The 12,530-nt window shown below is 33.6% G+C and overlaps 1 protein-coding gene across 2 annotated transcripts in view; it reads right to left on the bottom strand.

Annotated features, from left to right (window-relative positions):
* The window catches only part of LOC142325128 (endoribonuclease Arlr-like), a 68,380-nt gene that overhangs the window by 42,249 nt on the left and 13,601 nt on the right, over nucleotides 1-12,530 (bottom strand). Inside the window, exon 5 of one of the 2 annotated variants that reach the window (XM_075366492.1) lies at nucleotides 10,143-11,696. The exons of the other annotated variant lie outside the window; for it this stretch is intronic. Coding sequence (XP_075222607.1) covers nucleotides 11,463-11,696 — 234 coding nt within the window. The 3' untranslated portion in view covers nucleotides 10,143-11,462. Of the gene's footprint in view, nucleotides 1-10,142; nucleotides 11,697-12,530 lie in introns of those variants that run through there. 2 annotated transcript variants of the gene reach the window in all.

Raw genomic sequence — 12,530 nt, 5'->3', positions numbered from 1 at the left:
GTAGGAACCTCCTGCTTCGCATAATGGTGAAGAGAAGCAGGAGCCAGCAACAACAGGCGTTGTAGTATGCATACAGCTCCTGAGAGTCAGCCAGCCACTAGCGATTCTGTGGATGGTGCGGCAACTGGTGAAACAATTAGAGAGCACAGGAAAAGGAGTCGCTCCTCTAAAGTGGATCGTGCAGAGTCTGAGAGGGCAGAGGAAGAGTGAATAGTATGTACCCCACATGATGAATTGGTAAAATACATGAAAGAGCTCATCAGGATTAGTGATACTTTAATGAAATATGCCAAAAAAAAATCATATGGCAAGAGAATTAAAAGAACTTGCTGCTGATATGGAAAAAGTGATCTCGGCCTTCAGAATATTTGTGGAGTCGAGACCACTTGAGAGGAAGGTGGAGGTCAAAGAGGTGGTGTGTCAGACCAGAAAAGAAGTGGGCAATCAGGAACTGCTACAGCAGCTTGAAGAAGGAGTTCACAATTATGAAATTGTCGGTGGAACAATTACTGGTTTCAGAAGAGGAGAGAGTTGAAAGAGTCAGTATTTACAGAGAAGGAAAAAGACCAGGCAGTGATAGCCAAACCAAATAGTAGGTTCTCTGAGGCTGTTCACAGAGTAGCGGGAGTCTGAGTGTTCTTGGAGTCTGCGGGACTCTTGAAAGTAGGTCAACTGATTGTGCAAAGATGGCAATGGTCCTTCGGGATGAGCACATAGCGGATTTTGAGAAGAAAATATTTATACTAATTATCAATTCGTTGGTGGAGGAAAGTAACATACCCCATACAGTAAAAGGAATCTGAGAGATATTCCTCCAAGCTAAGCACAATGTGGTTTTTGGAGGAAGGAGCACAGGTCACAGGGAAGGTTCTGGAGTATGCGGGCCGTCAAACGAATGGTACTTCAGAGCTACATGTTGAGAGAGAGAGGCTAGGAACAAAGCTAGGAGAGAACAATCAGTGAGCAGGCCAGCAATGGATAGAGCCAAAACAATAGTGCTTAAGGTAGTGGAAGACCTGGGAAAAAAGATCTTTGCTGACCTACTGAAAGAGGTCAAAGATGGGATCTGAGAGGGGTACCCAGAGATCTTCTAAGTTTATAAAGGGCAAGAGGAGGATCTTCTGATCCATGTTAAAGATGAAGCAGAAGGAACTGCTATATTATTAAGACAGCTTCAGGAGGAATTCAGAGGAGTAAAATTTTCTCTTAAAAAAAGGTAGAGAATGCAGAGAATCAATATGCAGGATATTGATGCACTAGCTTGTAAAGGTGAAGTTATTCAGGTGGTGAAAGACGGGTTGGTCTAGTGGTGAATGCGTCTTCCCTGTTGGGTAAATTACAAAAATTAAACATAGCTCGTTTGCCAAAAGTATTGGACTTTAATTATAAAAGAAAAATAATAACTGACAGTACATTACGTACAAAAGGTACATAATCAACAAATCAGTTTTTGTCAAGACCTTACAATCTACTAAATTAGAATTGAAAAGTTTGATTTATAAAATAACAATCCCAAAAATTCATATTTAAACATAAAACACTAAAAAATACACTTTCATAATTCCAGTTTTTCAGATAGTATAAAAAATCACATTTTGACACTATTAATACATTGACACTATAATTCTAAACAACAAATTATCAACACATACAGTTAGATTAACTAAACAGTTCAAAGATTAAACTACTAAATTAATTATTAACCTGTTACAAATGTTGTACTGTAAACGTCCAAAGGAAGATATTAATATTAACACAAAAAGAATGATTGCACAGAAAAAATATAAATTTAAAATGATAATCATACATATAGTCTAACTTTCTGAAATTAAAATTCAAAAAGTATTCTATTGATACAGGAATAATAAACTCATAAAGTAATATGTACACACATTCATAAATAAAGTTTATCAAATTGTATCTGATAATTTCTCAAAAAGTAATGTATTGTTTAAGGGGAGATCCTGATGCTTATTACTATTAACGACAATGGAGACATTCAGAATATTCAATAAACATCTCATAATAAATCAAGTATCTACTTATTGGAGCAGCAGTATTTGATGCACTTGAGTCTGAGACTGAGAGGAAACATTGGGAGTTCTTACAAGGTAAAAAATTGCTCTAGAATATACTAGGAATACGATTTGAACTGAAGCATGTAACAGTTTTTAAAACAAATATTGTACACTTATTTCACAAAAACATTCACTGACACAACAGAATAATGAGAAAATCATAAAACAAAACACACGAGGTAAATGTAAATATTAGTTGTAAAAATATGTTAACATCTACAATGAAGACGCTTGAAAGACAATGTAGACATTTTATTGAAATTCATTTTACGGTTAACAGCAAAGTGTAAAAATATTAATGAATCAAAATTCGGGAGGTTTAACATTTACGAATAATATGCAGCATCACAAATTTGTAATAACCACACTAAAAGAGAGAAAGAAAACATGGAAGAGTCACAGGCAGAACATCCGCACCCAGTAGAAGTCTGACCTGCACTGATGAAAGATGGAGTGATGAGAAGAAGGGAAGCAAACTAGGCCGTAGATAGAAGAGTGTGGTTGATGGTAACAGGTAATGCAGGTAACGGGAAAGAAACAACATAAACGGGAAGTTTGGGAACGATTAGAGAAACGTGGGGAATTCGGGAACGATAGACATAACAAAGATTATTCTTTTTTTTTACAAACAAGCAGACCATTAAAAGAATTACGTAAGACTGATAAAATAGTTTCTGAATACGAACAAGTTGAGGAATGACATCATCGCAGATAAAGATAATTAGGCTTCTAGGAACTTTGACAACATTAAAATTAGAGATAACAAAACAGTTATGACTAATTTGGCTAAATAGAAATTGTTTTTATGAATCATTACGACCACAGCAGACAAAATAGAAAATTACGGTGAACTTATAAGAAAACCTTGAATTTATTGGATTAAAGCTACTTTACGCATTGGCGTACACATTCCCAAATCAGCTGATTTGGAAGTCGGAAGTTCCAGCGTTCAAATTTAGTAAAGGCAGTTAATTTTATATGGATTTTAATACTAGATTGTGGATACCGGTGTTCTTTGGTGGTACACATTCCCAAATCAGCTGATTTGGAAGTCGGAAGTTCCAGCGTTCAAATTTAGTAAAGGCAGTTAATTTTATATGGATTTTAATACTAGATTGTGGATACCGGTGTTCTTTGGTGGTTGGGTTTTAATTAACCAGACATTTCAGGAATGGTCGAACTGAGACTGTACAAGTCCACATTTCATTTACACTCATACATATCATCTTCACTCAACCTCTGAAGTAATACCTGAAAGGTAATTCCCGGAGGCTAAACATAAAAGAAAGAAGGTGATTAAAGAAGCCTACTGGAGTGGAGGAGGATTTGGAACAGGTGATAAAACTCATTCAGGTGCACAAGTGGCCTCATTAGTTACTGCAAGTGGAATTGTGGAGCAGCTTCTGTAGAAGGGGCATTTAAGAGTTGGAGTTATCTCCTGCATTGTCACGGAGAATATGGATGCAGAAAGGTGCTATCGTTGCTGGGACCTTGGGCACAAGGCATCCAAGTGTCAGGGTCCAGATTGGACAAGAAATTGTTTCAATTGTGGGAAGGAAGGCCACTTTAAGGCTGGATGCAGAGAGTTGGTAGTATGTAGAAAATGTGGGGTAGAAGGCTACAGATCTGTCAGTTCGTCATGCAAGTATCCATCAATATGCTGCAACTAAACGTGAATCAGTCGAGGCACTCACATGATCTTCTGTGGGCCATGGCCAAAGATTATGAGACCAAACTCCTAATGGTCTCTGAACCAAATCTGGGTGTCATTAGTGGAGGTGGCTGGCATGCGGATGAGGAAGTTACATGCACTGTTGCAATGGTGCCCAGAAGAACGTATCTGTTGGTAGAGGTAGAGGTAAGGGATTTGCCTGGGTCGAGTTGGCTAGAGTGTATCTCTATAGTTGCTACACATCTCCCAGTATTCAGCTGGAAGAATTCACTGATATGGTGAATGATTTATCAGCAAATATGAGGAAACATAGATGTCCAGTAATTGTATGTAGGGATTTTAATGCAAATCCCAAGAATTGGACTGTGAATCATCTGGCACAAGAGGACGAATACTAGCAGAAGTAAGTCTAGTAATACTAGACGAATAAGAAGCTCGTTATGCATGGTTTGTGTAAACAACTTTGGAACACATACATTCCACAGGGATGGTAGGAGGTTTACCTTCGACTTAACCTTTATGAAAGGGTCCTGGACAAGAGAGATCCCCTGCTCTGGAATGTGGCTTTTTGGGCGGCAAGGTCCAACAGGATCACTGTCGCTGGATGCCCTCACAGAAGGGCAGCATGAAAAGTTCCCGGAGACACGTGCAGTGACGACAAATTCCTGGGAATAGTACTGTTGCCACCTAGTGGGAGGAGGGAAGTTTTTAGTCGACACTTCTACGGCAGAAACCTCACACATCCAACAGTACAGGCTGCTGGGCGTCTGGTTGCAGATTTTCTCTCCTACTACGTAAAAAAAAGAGAAAAAAAGGGTATTCACTTGCTTAAAATGTTTACTTATTTCCTCATTTTATTGAAGAGGCACATTCATTCAAATGATTGCTTTTATGCATATCCATGAGGTAAAGTGTTACAAAGAACAAAAAAATATAAATCTGTCCAAATGTAAATTTTTAAGATTTGAATCTGAGACTTGATTTTTATGTGATAATTTTTAGCCAGAAACTGATTAAACTAGAGGTGGTATACTAACCTGAAGAGTCAAGATAAAAATGTTTCTACATTGTGTTACTGATCCTGGTTATGAAGAAGGAGCAGCAGAAGATTTTGGTCTACATTGTTCAACAATTTGGAAAATGTTTGATTTTGTTTCGGATTAAATTCTGCAGAAGGCAGATGAGTGGATAAAATTGTAGTCAACACTGAACAAACTGAATAAAACACAAGCAAACTGGCAAGCTCGTTTGCGAATACCTAGTCACTGGTGCTCTCGACTGTACACATGTAAGAATACAGAGGCCACATGGTATCTTTGCTGACAAGTACATAAATCAGAAAGGTTATGCTAGTATAAACAAACAAGCGACCTGTGATGTGAATGAAAGTTTTACTAGCATAAATGCGCAATGGCCAGGGGTGTACATGACGGCAGAATATGGTGAAGCACATTAAAAAGAAAAATGTTAATATTTAACGCAGGTTCTGCTTGCTAGGTGTCAGCAGTTACGGAATATCTCCATGGCCCCTTGACCCTTTCCACCATTGATTAAATGAACAGGGATGATGCATTTTTTTATATTCTAAGGAAAGGGATATTACAGAAGAAATATTTGGTCAATTAAAAATGCGGTTCTCATTTTTAACGAGTATAAGGGTATTGCAGAAAAAATCCTGAGAACAATAGTGCGCTACATAATTTTGTATAATGTTACCATATATTTAAATGACAATTTGAAAATATGGATGAATATAATGACCATGTCGTGAACCCCGTGATAAGTTTAATTGATGAAGATGACACTGACACGATAATAACTGTGGGAGAACAAAAACATCTAGACATTTTAGGATTATTGAATTGTAATATCCCTTTCCTTTTGAGTTTCTTTCTTTGTAGGATAAAAAAGCTGACAACAGAGTTGTATGACTCTCCTGTCACACAGCTTACACATAAAACGTACATCAATGCTACACTAGTGCTCCTTGTGGTAATAGGGGGCAGAATACCCACAGTGGATATTGACGCAGTAAACCACTTAAAACCAAGAATAAAATCAAGTTAATGCTGCTGAAGGGCTATTTGGCTAAGATGACTAAACCCATCTTCTGTGGGTTCAGAAGATGACTTCTAATAAAGCCCATAAGGGCTAGGTACCTAAGGGATGACGTGGCAACTGGAATCGTCACCACGTGGCAGCATCTTCCCTTTCAGGCTCAGGATAAGTAAACCCCCTTAGCCAATAGTTTAGAGCATATTTTGGGGTGCAGATGTGATTTTGGAAAAAAATTTTTTTTGTTGCAAATATCACTTTTTAATTGTTGACAAACGTGCCTAAGAAAATAAGACTTTAATTAGGTGAAATCTCAAGATACTGAGGATGACCCTACAGCCCTACCCTGTTTATCTTTTTAGTTGAAAATTTAATAGCATTAATATCCCATATATAGAAGTAATTTAACTAAATGTGGTCAAAATTGGTCCAGTAGTTTTGGAGATCTAACACACACACACACACATATCCAGAAAATTTCCATCTGGTTATATGGTTTTTTTTGTTCCTTAGAAATCAAAAATCAAGATCCTGTGAAAAGCAAATATGCTCAAATTGGACAGATTACAATACTTTCCCTTCTACAGCTGTAGTTTTGCTATAGCGCTGGATGCGGAAATAAAAATTAAAAACTTTAAAAGTAAAAAATAAATAAAGAATGAAACAAGATCATACACAAAATAGCACAAATATTGGGTGACTCAGCAAACATAAGGTTTGCCGAGCCAGTTATACCAACAAGGCAGCTTTTGAACAGAAGCAATAACAATTTTATGTTATGATTTCATCAGTGTTTCGTGAGGAGGACGGGGCTAACTTCACACATCTGCCAAAGGTTGCCTTGGTAAGGATCCCATCCATCAAGCTTAACAGACGTACAATTAAAGAAAATTTATTGTAAGTGTTAAATTCTAAAAAACAGTTTAATGGATTTAGTAAGGATAATTCGTATCTTTATTTATCAAAACTCAAGTGAGTTTGTAATTCTGAGAAAATTTAGGAACTGTGGTAGTTTCCTCATTTCGTTCATCTATTTTTCTCCTCGTATTTCTCTTACAGTATTTTTATTAAATATTCTTCTTTTTCCATTTGTATTTTAATCAATTTTTGCTGTTCAGCAAAAATTTGGCGCTGCTTTATAATACAAGTTGCTGCAATTCCATTGTAGATAATTTTGGTGTTTCTTCTTACGTTATAAAAATAACGTTGTCTTACTTTTCATTTTTATCTGCACTATTGATCTGAGGATCAATAGGATTTTCATAATCAACTGCAACAGCCAATTCGGTTTCTCAACTTCATCCACCACTCTCTAGGCCGACTGTTACTGCAAAGTCGCTTTTGAAAATACTGATTTTCTTCCCTGTTTAAAATGCAAAAAAGTATCTGAAGAAAAATAAATAATATATGTTTAAAGATTTATTAAAAGAGCAGTTATAAAAATTAGAATTTAATACAGATTCAAAACTGCATTAGTGATTTTTCCGACTTTTCAAAGGAAAGTACAGAATTACTTTCAGTCGCATGGTGTAAGTTAGGAGTGGAAATGAGTAGTTAAAAGTAACCGCTTCTGGCTCAGATTTTACACCCAAGTGTGCACCTGGGTTGATGTGAGAGTATGAGGTAAGTGATCTGGTTTTAGTATTAGCACACAAGAGGTGGTGTCTGGTCCTAAGTTAGCACATATTCTCAAGATCAGCAGTCGACTAGCAAAGATCTTACCCTTAATAAATATTGGGTATGATCTGTACTAGGGACTGAACCTGGATGGATGTGTGAATATGAGAGAAGTGGGCTGGTTTTGAGTTAGCACATGATGAATCATGTTTGGTTTTAAATTAGTACAGATTTTAACCCCCCACTGCCACCACTCCATACTTTGAAGAAGCGATTAAATTATAGTGACGCCATATGACCTTGAAATGTGCAACTAAGCTGTGACATCATATGGTCTTGAAACTCTGCTCTGACTGAGATATTTCTATGCTGTAACTCATCAGAGTCTGTAGTGAACGACAAAGTGTATTACAATAGCTGACACAATACCATATTCGAATTGCAGCCTTCATCTGATGATAATAGAGGGTAGACAGTCGATGATGGAGTTATACAGTGCAGCATGATGGGATAGTCTCATTGGATACATTAATAGATGAAATTATGAATACTGAAAAGCTATTTTAATTTTATCAGACAACAAATTACAACCCATCAGCAATGACAGTATGGCTTTGAATTAGATCTAGTGTATAAAAACACAGAAAATATAATCACCAATCATTCCATTACCATAATATTCATACCAGAAGCGGAGATAAGTTTGATCCTGTTGTGTGGTGAATTAATACATGATATTGTCTAGGTATTTGATGCACAGACAGAAAAGGACCCAATACTCAAGGAACGGTTAGATATCTAGGTTTATTGAGGCATCCAACAAGGACCATTGTTCACTACCAGACCATCCTCACATGCATTCATTTTGCATATAGTTATATGAAAAATGTTCATACTTTCAGGTGTGATGAATAATTGTTTACAAACAAAACATGTCAAACCATATCAAAACGTTACCAAATAAGGAGCAGTATTTTTTTTTAATCTCGTAATTGTCTACTTTAAAAAAATATCATTAGTAAATTAAGCTATTACAAGCAGTTGAACGGTGGCTTCTATTTCACAATGCACACATGACCAACTAATAGTGTGTACTGCTTCACAGTTAGGTTGTTGTTGATGGATATAATTAACAACTACTATTGCTTCTACTAACTATATGCAGTGCAGTATTATTCTATTATTGTCAGATCATGTGATCTGTTAATCATACAGTTATAGATCACCTTCATTTTTAAGGTTTTAAACTGTGATAAATCCTCATTGGTAAAGTTATTAGTGAATCTAATTAGGAGGAATATGTTAAACTGTCCCTCAGCAACACCACCTACAGTAGCTAACAGAAAACGTCCATATAGAGATTTTCATTTCTAAAATTAAGTACGACTTCACGACAATCATTTTGCCAGGTTTTATAGATGGTAAACCTGCCAAAATGGTATGTTTTCTCATACATTTTATAAACTCAAATGAAAAATTGAAATCAAAATATCCCGTATGTTATGCAACCATTAAAAAAGTAGCTGCTTACATGAACAAAAGTGTTGCTTGAGTACTTTTACATGGAAGACATTTCAAACATTTATTATGAAATTATAGTCAATAAAATGAATGAGAATTAATTCTGAACACTTTTCTTTTAAATAACCTCAAAAAGAGGTAAATGTAAGAAAAATCTGGTGACCTAGGTGGACCACAGGAAAATAACTTTCTCCTCAAAGAACTCGCATAGCAGCAACATTGTGTTTTTTGCTGTGTGCACCAACTCATTGCAACCTGCAATTATTCATTCATCTTCTTCTAGCAGTGCTATGAAATCCAGCTATAATCAGCTGACAGTGTTCAGATGTTACTGTCTTCATAAAAATATTAGACCCACTACTCTTCCGAGAAATCACCCACCAAACGATGTTTTTTTTTCTTAATGTAATGTAGTATTGTGGAAAATATGAAGGTTCTCTGCACTCCAATATCAACTGTTCTGGCTGTTTACATAGCCACTTAGATGAAACCATGTTTCTTCACTAAAGAAAGTATTATCCGAGATCCAAATATTGCTGCAAAGAGAAGACATAAACCATTTGCAATAATTGAGTTTTGTCTGTGATTCGATTCTCGTAACTCCTGCATTACATGAATACAGTACAGACATAATTTTTATTTTTTGTGGCTTTGCAGACACTCCCACATGACATTCCAATCTGCTGAGATAGCCTTCTTATGATTTTTACTATTGGTTTCTCTAAAACATGCGACTATGTATAAAATCTTTGACTTATCAGCTACATTTAACTGAGGAAAAGCTACAGCAAAGTCTTTCTGGCACTTTTAAAATGATTGTGATGTAAAATAACTCTCAAGAATAAGTACACATTAAGACTGTGTAAAACACATGATAATCTTTTTAAGCACATATTCCAGTGACAGTCAAAGTAGGAAGAGATTAGCTGACTGTTGTGTATGTGTTATGGCTACACGGTCAAGCATTACCATCCATCTATTAGTGGCAACTTAAAGCAAATTTCCCACTTAAGTGGATTAAGAAAATTCAGCATTGCATACCTTTTCACTTAACCTAAATAAAGATTGACTTTGTCAAAGAATAAGTTCTCAAAAATCTACATTTGTACACTATAGATATGAATAAGTAGGAGTGAATAGATAACAATGCAGTATGTAGTAGGAGAAAAAAGATAGCGGGAGAATAAAACAAAGATTAATGAATTTCTGAAAAGAGACATTTAATCATGAAATAATGAAATTACATCATCATGAAGAGTGCAATAAAAAAAGCATGCACACTAAAATTAAAATGATATAAATTAATTTTTTAATTTTTTTATAAATTTTAAGTTATTTAATTATTACCAATTTCATAAAATACCCTGAACAATAGACATGCAATAATTGGATAAAACATCCTAAGACGTTATGAAAAATACTACAATAATACATTCAAATTTCATGTAAAATAATTATTAATAGTAATAAATTATTTTAAATATACTTTTTAATTTTAATAATATTGTAAATATACCCTAATAATATAATTCTTATATTTTACCTTGTATTTTACATAAGTAATTACAATTACGTAAATGTGTTACCTGGTAGTGAAGTATAATCTCAAAAATAAATCATAAAACACTCTGTACAATATACATGTATAATTGGATAAAACATCCTAAGACATTATGAAAAATACTATGATAATACATTCAATTTCATGTAAAGTAATTATTAATAATAATAAATTATTTTAAGCATACTTTTTAATCTTAATATTGTAAATATACCCTAGTAATATAATTCTTATTTTTTACCTTATATTTTACCTTAGTAATTACAATTACATAGATGTGTTTTGTGCAGTGAAGTATAATCTCAAAAATAAACCTTAAAATACTGTTCTACGAAAACATAAAACACCCTGTACAATATACATGCATAATTGGATAAAACATCCTAAGACATTATGAAAAATATTATGATAATACATTCAATTTCATGTAAAGTAATCATTAATAATAATAATAAATTATTTTACACATACATCTTAATCTTAATAATATTGTAAATATACCCTAATATTATAATTCTTATATTTTACATCAGTAATTACAATTATGTAAATGTGTTACGTGGTAGTGAAGTATAATCTCAAAAATAAACCTTAAAATACTGTTTTATGGAAACAAAAACCCTGTACAATAGACATGCATAATTGGATAAAACATCCTAAGACATTATGAAAAATACCAAGATAATACATTCAATTTCATGTAAAGTAATTATTAATAATAATAAATAATAATTATTATTATTAATAATAATAATAAATGATTTTAAACATACTGCAAATATACCCTAATAATACAATTCTTATATTTTACCTTATATTTTATATAAGTAATTATAATTATGTTTTATGGAAACAGTGTTATGCATTTTTGCATACAAACACTGATACACAAATCATAATAAATAAATTCACATTAGTAAACAAGATACACTGTGCATTATAAAAATTGTCTTAACTTTTAAATTCCAGGAAAAGCACTTCCAATGAGTTTCTGATGCTTTGGTCCAGTAAATGTATAAGTTTGTATAAAAACTGGTTTATTATTTAAAGTAAACTCGCATTTATTGTTTGGATAGGCTAGAAAACAGACAGTGTAAAGAGCTAATTCTAGTTCTGGACTTGTTCCAACAAAAAGTGTTCCAACTGGTTTATTGGTTCCTTTCCAGGTGTAATGAACTTTCAATATTTTTCCCTATAAAAAAAAAAAACAAATATGCATTTACAAATGTAACAATTTAAAGAATCTTATCTAAAATTGTTCATGTTACGATAATTTTAAGCAGCACTAGCTGACTGTTCATTGATTGTTTATACAAAGCAAAACTTACAAATTTATTTTTTCAGTAGTTTAAATGCAAGGATAAAAAAATACAAATTCATTGTAATACTTTTTCTTCTCAGTAATGCTAACTTTATTAAATACGTAATAGAGATATTAAACAACTGCCTATCATCCTTTCTTTTCAGAAAAAATAAATAACATAAAATTGGCAATGTAATTTTACAATAGATGATTGTAACTTTACATTCCAGCAAACAATTGACTTATGGATTTTTCATGACTGAAAAATTAAAATACCTCCACTGCATTTTTTTTATGAACTGAATTCTAGATTATGATGAATTCAATTCCCATCAAAAGTTATTACTACTTTTTCCAAAAATTCATTACAAAAAATAGTGCTTTAATTTTCTAGGCAGACTAAGTCTGACTTATTTACAACTGTTCATAAGCTTAACATCACTTCTGAAAAGCAACTTGGTTTTTTTTTAATGAAAAATAGAATGAACTATATACTAAATTTTTAAGCAGTTTGTTTTAATACAACTTACCTGTATATTTTTATCAATTCCACAACTGGAATTTCTAATCTCTAACTTCAACTGGACACATCACATATTTCACATCAATAAGACATGTTTTCCAACTTTTAAAATAATGAATTCAATTTAAAAATTATTCAATACATGCAATTATTTTCACATTGTTTAATCACTGAAGTTGTAAATGTCTGATGGGTTTATG

Source organism: Lycorma delicatula, chromosome 5 (genome assembly GCF_047948215.1).
Source record: "Lycorma delicatula isolate Av1 chromosome 5, ASM4794821v1, whole genome shotgun sequence".
Taxonomy (NCBI): domain Eukaryota; kingdom Metazoa; phylum Arthropoda; class Insecta; order Hemiptera; family Fulgoridae; genus Lycorma; species Lycorma delicatula.
The sequence above is the reverse complement of the archived record's forward strand: the minus strand, read 5'-3'. Positions and strand labels throughout refer to the sequence as shown.